General features: G+C 36.6%; 1 protein-coding gene across 3 annotated transcripts in view; it reads right to left on the reverse strand.

Annotated features, from left to right (window-relative positions):
- ATRNL1 (attractin like 1) overlaps positions 1 to 13,250 on the reverse strand; it is a 442,356-nt gene that overhangs the window by 39,691 nt on the left and 389,415 nt on the right. For all 3 annotated transcript variants that reach the window (XR_004241537.1, XM_032116252.1, XM_032116251.1), the window contains one exon: positions 12,143 to 12,257. Coding sequence is in view for 2 of the 3 variants with exons in the window: in XM_032116252.1 (XP_031972143.1) it covers positions 12,143 to 12,257 (115 nt within the window). In the remaining variant the exon portion in view is untranslated. The remainder of the gene's footprint in view (positions 1 to 12,142; positions 12,258 to 13,250) is intronic.

Consider the following 13,250-nt stretch of genomic DNA (forward strand, 5'->3'; position numbering starts at 1 on the left):
TACCTGGAAAAGTGCCCTGAATGATGCTCCCAGGGACAAGCATGGAAGCCTTGAACTGCAGCTATGGGTTTCATGCTGGTACATCACTGTCAGAGGGCGAGGATAAGGAAGGCTACCCTTTGATCACTGCAATCCAACTATACTGCCTTCCAGGGTTTGCCCTGTGGCAAGGCACCAGATATTTTACGTCCCACTTACAGTCAGATGCACTCAAAAGAAGCTGAGGACACTGAGTACTTGATAAAAGACACTTTAGACCGTGTACCATTGAATCGTGAATTACAGGTAATAAATACATATATAAATAGTACAAATTAAGCACAGGATGGGTGAAAAAGGTAGAATCATTGTCATTCTAAATTTTCCTTGATCATTTCATGTTGAGTCACTCTCAACCCTAAATATAGTTTGCCATTGTAATTCTCTTTTTAATTTTTCCCTTACACCCTAGCACGTTTTGAGCACTCAAGTCAACTCTCTTGAAAAGAAAGACTTAAAGTGACAAGAGGCTTTTTCAGCTGCTGTTCAGATCCATACTTCCTGCTTAGCAATTTGGAGGATTCACTTAATACTAACATTTTTCAGACCCAAACATTTTAGAAAGAGTAGGTTTATAAAGAGGGATTCTTTCAGAAGTGATTCCCATACAGGTGCTAGTTTAAAATGTCCCTCTTTTGGATGGATTGTTTAGTCTGGCATTTTTCCAGACTAACTAGCTATCATCAGTCAAGCTCATTTTCTCCAGTATGAAAAATATATGCAGTTTAGTGTATAACTTACTTGCCAGGTCCAGTAACATTCAGAGAAGCCTAGTTTCATCTTATTTCATATTTTACTTATTTTCATTTTTTTAATAGATTTAACTGATTCTTGGATTTTTAGTTTGGAATTATTTTTAAATAATTCTTTTCAACAGCCTGGTTTCATTTTATGAACCTGCTAATTCTGCATGCCTAAACTTATTTCTTCTCATTGTTTTCTGCAGCCCTTAATATTTACTGTATTTTGTAAGAAAGAGCAGAAAAATCAACCTCCAACCTTTTTTTTTTTTCTTTTTTTTTTTTTGGTATTATTATTATTTTTTTAACCTATGCAATTGCAGACAGGATATGAGAGAAACCCACCCATGTAGTGCTGGTACAGAGTAGTGCATCCTGCAGAAATCCTTGAGCAGCTCTGCAGTCAGGCATGATTCACCAGGCTGTACAAGTTCTGACAGCCTTGCTAGGCTCCAAATCATTCCAGAAACAGCATTTGGTGGTTTCTACACTGTTCCCCATTTCATGTCCCACAAAGACTTAGTCATCTGGATGCACCATTTAGCTGGTGCTGTATGTAGGCACAGTGCCATACTTAGATGCTAAAGGATAGTGCAGGGAGATGCAGAACTCAACCCTGGTCTTGTACAGGCAGCACTGACCTGGATCTGCTGTATCCATACAGGAAAGGAGCTGACATGGGGATCCCTCTGGACTATATTCCCTGTACCTCTCAGTTCCAAAATTATGAAGCAGAACTATGCAAGGCATACAAATAAGAGAAGTTGAGAATTTATCACAGTGAGAGATTTGTCGTAACAAGCAACAACCCTTCTCTAACAATCATGACCCAATTAACACAGAGCCAGGGTTCCCAGCTACCTGTGGGTGCTCTGACTTAATATCTTTGCTGGGTTCAGACTAGTTCCTTCAGAAGGACATTTCCAGTGATTTCATTGTTATGGAGCAGTTCATCCACAAACAGAAAGATGTGGGCAATAATTGAGTTCACTGTTGCACACTCACTCTTGCTACAGGAACTGAAGTATCCCTTTACGATGTATTTCCTCAGTTTGCTACTCAGTTTTCCTAACAGAAAGATTTGAACTTTAAACCTTACTTCTTTTTGTTTGTACTCACAATAGTAATTGAATACATAGAGCACCATCCCTCATCTTGAAAGTGTTTTATACTTACTAATAATATTAGTTTATTTGTGCCCATAAGCTTTAAACCTAGCCTTCTACAATAGCTGTGCAATATTGATTGAAAGGGGCTAGATCAAATTATGCTAGAAATTGAGCAACTCCAAACTTTTAAGAGTTACTTTTAAGAAAGAACTCTCCCTATCATGCTTTGAAACTGCTAACAACAGAAAGCCCTGACATTCTTCTGTCAACATTTTCCTGAACCACAAATTGCTCCTGCATTAGAAAATCACTTGAAATGGCATAAAAAGGCTGTGAAGTAAATGTATTCCTGAAGCCTGGGTCTGCAAGCCAGTATAATTTCAGAAAACACCATACAGGCTGGAAAGACAGCAGATGCAAAGACTGAATTTAACTACATATGATAACTCAATTTATTTTCTCTGTAGTCTAGTAACTCAATAAGTCTTTAGCAGTTTTGTAAATAAACAGATGGATGCCATCAAACGCCAAAGCATGATAAATCTGATTGGTCTCTGTATAATTTTGGACAGCTTTATCCCAAAAATAGGCAGTAGAAGCATTTTACTCCAAGAGTGTTATAAAATAAACATGGGAAGGTAGATTATGGGCAATTGCATTGTCCCAGTAATGAACGAAACTTTCCATGATGCCAGGACTAAGAATCAGGACAGATCTCAATGCAACTCTTTTTAGTTGAAGATTAACTTCTGTTGATTAAAGAAAAAAAGCTGCTTTTCAAGGGATTCAAAGTTAGAGCAAGGAGAAATAGGTGATGGGACCCCTGCTGAAAGATTTAATTCATATGTAACTTTAACTTTGAAAGGTTTATGGTTCTAATTTAGCTGTAAGCCATCTGCTCCACACAGTATGTGTTGACTGAATATAAAACCAGACCACCAATTTCACATAGGAAGGACACTTATCATCCAGTACATCACTTGAACAGGGATTTGTTCACTTTACCTAATTTTGCACTTCTGACTAGATATCTGTAGAATCCTCAGTTTAACAGCACAAAATTTTAAAAAGGTGCTCTGTGAGGCTGAGGTGTACATTCACATGGGCCTGCTGCCTATTTTCCATGTGAGAAACACTTCGTGCTAAGAGAAGAAGAACAAAATGCTGCTTTACAACATTATCTGATCATCAATGTTTCCACTTGTGTAAAATAAATCATACTATTGAAAGATGTTTTTCCCATGAGATTTCCATTAAAACCCACATAAGTATTGTATAAGCCCTCTCAGCAAAATTGTCAAGTGAGAACTTCCCATATTTGTTAGTTGCCTTTATAATGTTTTTATTTCTTTTCCTTTCCTTTGTCGACATCTGTAGCACTCATGTCAAAAGAAGAAAAGCACACTATGATTTCTTTCAACTAGGGAAAGCTTAGCCTTGCAGGGGCCTAAGACTCTGCCTGGGAGACAATCAAATTTGAAGACCTAAGTTTACAGCTTTTTAAATTTAGAAAGCCTATGAAAATGGCTAAAAAGCATCAAGCAACAAAGTAGGCTGTCTTTTACAGGCAAAGACAGGTAAGAGCCTGTAATAAGACAATAAGAATTGTCTAAAGTCAAGATGAGTTAGACCTTGCAAAGGTTTAGTAAAACAAACATCTAAAGGTTTTCACTGTATGTAACTAAGAGACCAAGCAGGACAGAGCCATTATGTAGAAAAAAAATGAAGCAGAGATCAGGTATTTTCTAGATGTCCCAGGAGTGAATTTGATGGTTTTCAAGGAGGGAGATAATGTTTATCAAAGACGGTGCCATCAATATGGATAATGGAATGAGGATATGGAAACAGAAGAAACAGAAGTTTTATGAAATGACATTAGGGTAATCAGAACACTAATTCTGTAAGAATACCAGAAAACAAAGGCTGGTAACAGGGAAATTTAATAATCTGTCATGTCAGATGCACACAAATTGAGAACAGTAACTGCTGTTTCTTTCAAACTAAATATTGTCTAGATTCAAGGAAAAATATATTGTTATTTACTGATCTATTAATCAGACTCAGCTATGAGGTACTTTGCAAGAAGGAATAATTAAAGGCAGGTAAATGGAAAACAGGTCAAAATGCAACATTTCATCAAAGATTGTGCCAGAACACCCTGATAGTTTTCTACAATAAGTTAAATGACTTTCTGGGTAAGAATATGCAGAATATTTTCTAGATTTATGAAATCTAATACTGTGAGAATTTATCAACAGATAAACTATAAAAAGAGAACGTAGAGGAGTTATGGAAAGTGAATAATGTCATGAAGGAGAGAAAACAAAGAATAGTTTTGAGGAGAAAGAAGGCTGATGAATGTATAACAAGGAAACGAGTCAATCTTTTTACTGTTCATTTTTGTTTTCATTAAAGAGCTTGGAATTAAAGTAATTAAATTCAATCATAACAAACATCACTATGTATCATCAATACAGAGAAGGCATAGAAGATAATCCAGAAAGAGATGCATGACTCCAAGAACTTGAGGAATATACATGTAATCAGATTGAACAGCAAAATTCAAAGCCATGTATTTTGAAAACAAGCAGAAAGTTATACTCTAAAAGTTCACAGTTTAAGGAAAAAAAATAAGTTGGCTGGGGAAAAAATAGTTTTAAAAAAGTAAATGTTAAAAGGAACACAGCAACAAAATGTTAATGCCATCGGGCAATGCCAGATGGGACTTCACATGGCACTCTGAGTACAACCTGGTCATGCAAGGTGAAATGAGATCAACTGAAGTTGAAACTGGGACAAAGTGCTACAAAGGTGTTCAGAAGACTGAGGAACAGGTTTCAAGCAGACCTTGTTTGCCTTGGCAAAATGAAGGTGGAGACAAGATACGATTGCTGTGCTAAAACATTGTGGGTGACGGATGAAAATAGCAGAACCCCAAGTACTGCAGCTGACGGTGAGCAGGCAGGTATGGCTGAGAGATGGTGTTTCTTTCCAGGGTAGAGCCTTTGATTTGAAGGTTTGGATTCTAGTGCTTCTGTTTGGATCATGAGCATTCATCATTGCTTCTCTATTCCCATGACAATAGGGGAGAGGAAACCACCAAATTGTCACCTGGATGCAACCTGACAATAGCTCAGACAACATCCCCAGACCTTCTCAACCAGGGGAAGAGATGGACATGGCTGCACTTACACTTCACAGTGTTCAGAATTTTACACCCTCTTCAGACATTCTTTCAGTTCCCTTTAAGCAAATAAAGCTGCAAAAAACTCCAAAAGAAAAAAGAAAAAAGTATTTCTAACACTCTGGAGAAACAGTGACAGTTTTGGATTGAACAATGAATGACTAGTTGTCAAAGAAATGTTCACAGTACTTAACAGTTTTTATTAATATGTCTCATTTTATTGAGTCCCTCTAGGGCAGGAAATCCAGTGATAAAGTTGTAAAACAACCATCTCCACCTCCTCTATTCTCCTGCTCTTTTTTTTCCTTTTCACTCTTTTTCAGCTGATGGCTCCACAGCATGCAGGTTTTACTGTCCGATCAATAAGTTACTTTTGCCAAGATGTGGGGAAGACACATTGCTAACATTATACTGCATGTTCTTCATATCAAAATGTTTATGTCCTTTTCAAGTATGTTCTTCAGAATTTAAAGGAATCAAGTTTCTATGGCTAGAATGATGTAAAAACTAATTCATTACAGAACCACCTAAAATTCCGTAAAGGACCAGACAAAATCAATACCTCATTCTTCATCACTTAGAAAGCTTTCTGTGCTAAGAACTTCTGTACTTTTCAAGTAGACTTTATCCTGCACATTTCAGAAGTAATTGCTTTGGGTTTGGGCTGGAGTAGGGGTGGTGGTTGCTAGCAACTCTTATTATCTACTTTGTTTTTGCTATTGCCATAAATATTTTTTAAGTAATCATCGGCACCATCTGCCACTTACCACTGTGTTCTTTTCACAGTGTCAATACCATAAACACAGTCTGCTCCCTCATTTGATGCAGTGCAGAAGGACAGAATTAAGCAGAAAATAGTCACTCCAAAAATAGGCCTTACTGCTCAAAAGGAAGCAACTCCTTCAGTAAAATGATCTTGGGAATAGATGATTTTAGTTTACACCAAGTCTTAGAGCTATTTTGTTAAGCATCTCCAGTTAACTGAAAAGAACCCCAGATTTTACAGTCTCTCAGTGTCAGTAAGTTGAAGTTCCTGCTTAATATACTAATTAGGAGTTTAGTTTTAGTTGCAGTCATTAAAACTTTTACAAAGACCATTTTGATTTTCTCCCACAATGTTAATGTTTTCTATTTTTTTTTTTTTTGAGCATTTAACTGGCATCATGTTGGTAACTAATATGGAGTACCCCTCAACACAATTACTAAAATTACATTTCTATAAAAAATGCTATAGTCATGCCTTAGGTTAGAGAGAAAGATTAAACTCAGTATTCACACAGTCTAAACAGTAAAAGGAAACTTGAACATTTCTGTTCCTCACTGAGTCTTTTATAATATTCCAGCTCATCTGTAGAGCTTCTGGTCAAATGAATATGACTGTGCAACTTTGAATAAATAAAATGTTTGACTCACCCCTGTATTTTAATACAAGTTCTAGACATCTGCACTGTTTTTTTGTGTAAATTTTGTGTAATACGTAGTTTCACTTATTTCTAGTTGCATGTTGGGACTTCAGAAAAAATACGAGAATTAAGATGATTTTTTTTTGATATTTCATTATTTGAAAAATCTTGCTATTCATGATGGGGGAAGTGTCTTTTTTAGGGGTGTTGTATAATTAGTTTTTCTGGTTTTTTGTAATGTTTTCTCTGTTTCCATGCCACTTTATCCTACCTAAACAGTACTGTTAGATTACAAATATAAAATATACTTTGGTGAATCAATGTCAATAAAACAGAAAATAACAAAAATAAGCCAATATTCTGTCTACAAAATTACAAAGGAGAGACAACATTCAATCTAGAGAAGCTGATTGCTACAGAACAAAGAACAGGATGATGCACAGAAATACGCTTGCTTAAATAAAAAGTAGCATGTTACTTTGTAGGGCCTGATAAGCCAGCTGGGAAAAACAGAATGCAGAGCTATGTTTGTCCTTATCTAGACATCTATCATTTTTCAGAGTTCCTTTCTCCTTTTGCAATATCAATTTGAGGTTTCTTTTTTAGAAGTTTAGGAATTTAAATAACCTGCTGTGAATATCCTCCCGTTTCTATGTCTACCCTCACTCTTCTTCTCCCCACTTTCAGTATTCATAGTTTTTCTTCACTAAGGCAGAGATTCAACCCTCCTCTGTGTGTCTTAATTAGTGTATTTTCTGCTACATCTTTTACTGATATTTTTCTACAGGAAAATCTATATTCATCCTTGTAGCACTACTGACTTCATTGGGTTATTTTGCAAGTATGAAAGGACTGAGCAAAGGAATGTGTTTGTAGCAGGTAGAAATTCATGGGACTTGCATGCCCAGGTATGTCTGCAACCAGTTCTGCATACTGAGATAGGTACACATATGAAGCCATTCTACAAATGAAAAGCCATAAGCTATGGTTTTGTTTCCAAGGATCAGGAAAAGTGAGCAATATAATTAAGTATAATACTCTATAAAAACTATTAGTTAATTCATATTTATGTTAATGTGCCTCTTATGATATGCACTAGATTTTTTGTATTTTAATCAGAGAAAATTATAAATATAATCAAGAAAGCCTTGTTACTGTTTTCAACCAGAGCTAATTGTCTCGTAGAACACTTAATGAGTCATTATTCATTATGATGGTGAGGACAGGGAAGGCAGATGGCATGGTAGCTTTATTGATTCTGTGATCCTACTGTAGCTTGCTGATTAAGTAGGATTGAATGCCACAGTTAGCACGGCCAGAATTACACAAAATTCTGTTTTGAGTCAAGGATATCAGACAGGAACTTTCAGATAGGACTGTTCAGGGGCCTGCCACCCTAATTTATACTTATAACAACGGAATACTGCACACAGTCTTTCATTTCAATTTCCATTTAATTTCCAAGTGTTATTTTATGGATTAAGTTAGATTCACCTCACCCAGTCATCACCATTGAGGTGTTAGAGATCCACTAAGGTTTAATAGAGGAACTTGTTTGTGCACACCTGCAGAGACCATTCAGCTCACTGCCTCAATAGGGAAGCTCCTCAGCTGGGTGCTCTATCACTTTTGCCCTCTTGGTAGATGAGAAAGTGCTGCTGTATGGAAGTAAAATAATCTGTAAATAATTCAGAAGTTACACCCATTGATTCTGAATTCTTTTGAAATGGTTTAATATTCTCATTTCTCTTTGTGCTTTATAGCACAAAGTGGCCTTTTCCAAGAATGATGCAAACATTGTTTTATAAACTTACTGTACAGTAACTCAATACCTCAAAGCATGGGATTTAGCTGGCTTTAGTAGTAATGATGACATGGTCACAGTACTTTTAACAAAATTTATCACATTACCAAGCCATTCTTTCTGTATTGCTCAATATATCACCAGAGCTGTATGAAGACCTTGAAGGAGTTATTCTTGGGCCTTCCACTGCTGATAATTCATAGGCACTTTTTCTGCATTAAGTTATATATTATCCTCTTTTTTTGGTCTAACTTGTTCTGTTCAATCCCCTTTGTGATGCACAATTTAGTTCTTTCTAGAGATCTGGTTGCAGCTGCTCTCATTATTAGATCTGCTTTGATATTAAGAAGAGTTTAAGCTATTTAAAGCATGGGGTCGGACACTACAGCAGTAAAAGATGATCTCTAGCTTCCAGTGTATCATAAAACTTGTAAGTCACATATGCACTGCACTGATGCATTTGTATTGATATACATGAGAATCCTACAGACAATTGCTACTTTTCTGAACCCTCTAATTTTGGTCTGATTACACAGGTACAATGCAGTGAATGAGACAGTCGAAGAATGAAGGAAAGCACACATTCTATCAGTCAATCCAAACTGAGAAATTTAACTTAATGTTTTTAATTGATCATTCTAATTTATACTTTGGTTCGAATTTCTTTCATTTAAAAACAGTGGTTACTTTGGAGAAGTGTAACTGAATTGTTTGCTTACACCCAAAAGGAAATGGAAGGTCTGCTGTGAAACACCTAACCATGTTACCATGATGGCAACATTTTGTGACTTTCCAGATTTGCAGGATATTTAATTCTACAAATAGCTGCTTCATTGAAAAATCCCTTTTAAAAACATGAATCACAATGACTAGTGCTTCTTTTTTTTTTCAATAAATTCATTTTTATCAATATTTTGACTGAATCTATGTAATCAATCTGTATAAAATCTATCTTAAATCACAGATTAAGTGGTTTATCTGTTTAATTTATCCAATTAGCGCTTAGAGCAATACTGTAAATAAATAAACAGTACTGTTGAAAGTCTGTAAAGTTACGAGTATTTTCTACAGGAAGCAGAGAACACGCAGACCTCCACTGGGACATATGGTCTCTCCTAGACAAGTTTTTTCCATGCATAGCCTTTGGCCAAAGCCCACCATCTGTAGCTTCAGCTTTTCTTCCAGCTGCTGATAAAGGTGAAGTATAGAACATATGCTACACAAAGAGTAACCTTTACATTAGGGTTTAGTTTATTCATTTGTTTGTTGGTTTTTTGGGTTTTTTAATATTCAGAGATCTTTTTCAACAAAATATTTGTTAATGTAAAACTCAGAAAAGTAAAACTCAAACTCAGCTTAAAAAATTAGGGATACAACTAAGAACTTCAGCGGAGCATAAATTAGTTATTTATGTAAAGAATTTGCTTCCTCAGTTTTGGAGAAAATGTTATGCAGGGCAATAGAAATACAGGCATTCCCTTCTTATATTTGGGACATATGTATAGAAGGAATGAAACCCACACTCTCCCATTGTGAACTGGGAAAGAGTATCATTGACATATCATTTAAACAAAGAGTTTGACACACTGTCAGTTTTATCCTAGAATGATCCCAACAAGCTGGAAAATGGCTGTGTGCAAGTAATAGAGGATTCTAATATTACTTTGCAAGATATAATTACCGAGCACATGATTTCCATCCACCTCAGTATCACTGGTTTTGTCTAACTTAGGTCATAAGGGGAACCAACTGCATAGAGGACGTGTGTGCTGCTCAAAGTTTGCATATCATTTCCAAAAAGCATGGCAGTGTTCACAGCACCTCCTCCCAGGCCGCCCAGGGAAGAAGCAGCAGGTAGTGCTGCAGGACAGGAATGGAGTGAATTAGTAGAGCTACAGGTATGCCAAAAAACTTGCATAATAGCTCCTGCCTAGCCTAGGCATGGTTACATACAGCAATCCACAAGTGCCAAAACTCATTATGCGCAAGAAAAAAATTATTATAGCCACATAATCTAATATACTCTAGTGGATAACCCAGCATGGTGGAACATCTCAAGCATTTCTATTCGCTTTTGACCCTGAAAAAGTGAAAGTTGTAGAACTAAAACATTTATATATTTTTGAACACAAGTGGCTGACAGATACCATTATAACAAATGGAGGAATGGTAGTTCAAATAAAGCTGATGGAAGCTGATGGAGAAGACAGAACATAACATGTTTAAAAAGGAGGTGTATTCTTTCACAGGCTGAGAAACAAGCTGAGTGACACATCTGACATGTTGTTGAACCCAAGTCCTGTTTCAAGAAAACCTATCCCTTCCATGCTTTGCACACAGCAAAGATCAGCAATTACTTTTCAAAGACTCCTTTATATGGCAAATAGAAGCTGATTATGAAGAAACTAAATGAATACATTTTTACTGTCAAGACGCACATCATAGGTAAATTTGAAAACAACAAAAAAACTCCCTCCAAAAACATCTTAAGCCTCAATTTCAACAATTACTTTTAATTTCCTTTCATAATGTTTTCTTGTTGCATGACTATAAACACCTTCATTTCTTTTTCATTTCCTTAAAACATGAACAGGGAATAAGCTAAACATCCTTCCTCTCTCATTGCTCTCTTCAGAGCACTTACATTTATGTATTTCTTCCAGGAAATGTATTTGACAAAGCATCAGTAACACTTTTATTTTCATAGCACTTCCAAAAATGATATTCCAAGCCATAAACAGCATTTTAAGAACGAAGTCCTCATCTCAGAACTCAGAGGGAAGAAAATTTAACACCCCTCGCCCTCAAAAAAGGAACTAAAACTCCCAAATAAATAACAGATAATGATCAGGCCAAAAGAAGAACACCTGGCTGAGCTTATTTCCAGCATAAGTCAACTGAGTTTACCCTCATCATTACTCAATACTTTTTAATCTCTTAAATGGGTTTTTGAAGGTTAAAAGGATATCTTTTTTGGCTCTTAATAATAAAAGCTAGCCTGAAAGCATATTTTCTGGTTTATTCCTGCTTTTTGGGCACATACCATGCAATCTACTATTCCTTACAAAGGTGTTCAATTTGGCTCCAGCTGCAGTGAATTCTGAATGAGTAAACTGGTCACATGTGCAGTGTCACATTCTGTCTTCACTTTCTTGTCATGGCTCTGTTACATTACATCATTGTGGGCAGTTACTTAAAGGATTTTAAAGGTGTAGGTAGGTACGTCCTGTTTAGGAAGTATTTTATGAGAATGTTTTTGTACAATGATCTAGCATAGAAGGTGGATCACCACAAGTCCTTCCAGATAATGCAAGTGCTACTTTAAAATGAGCTGGGATCATTTCCAAAGTGAACACCTCCCTATGGAAGCCATTCACTCACACAATTCCAGGTTTTATCTGACAGGCATTCTGGGAAATACTAGTATTTTAATTGAGTCCTGGCCAGCAAAGTGTTGGGATTTATGGTGCAAACTAGACTGCACTAAATTTTAGCCTGAAGTGAAAATACTCATTCGTATTCCCTGTACAGCCTCTTTTACAGATGCTTGAACTGAAACCATGGAAGTGGCTGTATATGAATTTTTTTCCCTGAGAGATAATGTTGGAGCATATTGACATGCACAGGTAATGCTTCAGGAAGTCCTAATGAAATGTGGCTGGCTTAACCACTGGGCTTTTTATTTGGACATGGCACCAAATTCCCAGGAAAAATTAAACGTTGGGGCTAAACTTAACATCAGCTTCACTGGGCAGCTCCTCGTATCCATCTGCTGTGCTATTATTTTGGATCTGTGAGGGTGATTTTGCTCAGGCAGAGTGTGTAGAAGGAGACAGACACAACACCCACCACAGCAGCCTTACCTGACTGCCCGGGTGGTGGAACTCCCGACGGTCCCCTGGGCAGACACAAAAACACCGTCAGGACGGCGGCTCTGTTTCCTGAGCATGGCTCGATGGCAATCGGCTTAGGAGCACCCTGGAAAAGGAAGACACCTTTGAGATTCCCATTCCATTTTTACCTGTGCATCTTTTATTTTAAGGCACACTGTAATAGCAGGAAGATATTTTTTCCTAATTGGTTCTTTCCATTCAAACAGATTGTCCGAACCATGTTAATCGACTTAAAAATGGGCTCTGACAACCCACGCAGCAGATCTAACAAAACAACAAAAAAATAAACTAAAATATCATAAAGACAACAAAATTTTACTGAATTTTATAGCTTACTAAATGTAGTAATATCAAATTAAAGCTTAGAAAACAGCAAAACCTTTTGATATACACACTGGTATCTGAGAGTAGCTAACTTCCCCATCTCTATTAAGAAGTATCCATGTGAAAGAATTGTGTTTCAACAGCATCCATTACCTAGCCTGCCTAATGCCAAAACTATAAAATGAGAGCAAATCTATTATATACCAACAGCTAAAGATAGTCAATCCCTCTTGAAGTCCCCAGACCAGGAATTCTGCCTTCTCCCTATCTGTCCTGGTAAGCAAAGGATTTCTTCAAGGCAGAACCTTCCTGATTCTTTTTGCATATGCAAAAAAAAAAAAATAGCTGCAGTGCCACTATATTTACATATACTTAGAAACTCTCTGAAAATGTTGCCTGTGTGATTATTACCTTGTTTCGTCTTATATAAAGCTATGATAGCAGTGGCTTTGATGGCAGGGGGTTTGTGCTGTTACCAAACTCTCATTACCTGTATAGATAATTTAATTTGCAGTTAGTTTTCAACTAAATGGTTGCTGCCATACTGTTCTCGATTTACCAAGGACAGGAGGAGCTGGGAAAAAAAGCAAAGCCGTCTATGAAGCCAGAGAATAATAATTTTCTAAGATGAAAATTTACAATGTTTCTGCATTTCCATGTTTCCAAGTTTTGTGCTCACTCAGAGATAGGCATTTCACTTTTGAGAGCTTAAACACTTAGTCAAGCACTAAAGACATTTCTAAAAATATTAGGT

The sequence above is a fragment of the Corvus moneduloides genome, chromosome 8 (genome assembly GCF_009650955.1).
Source record: "Corvus moneduloides isolate bCorMon1 chromosome 8, bCorMon1.pri, whole genome shotgun sequence".
Classification (NCBI taxonomy): domain Eukaryota; kingdom Metazoa; phylum Chordata; class Aves; order Passeriformes; family Corvidae; genus Corvus; species Corvus moneduloides.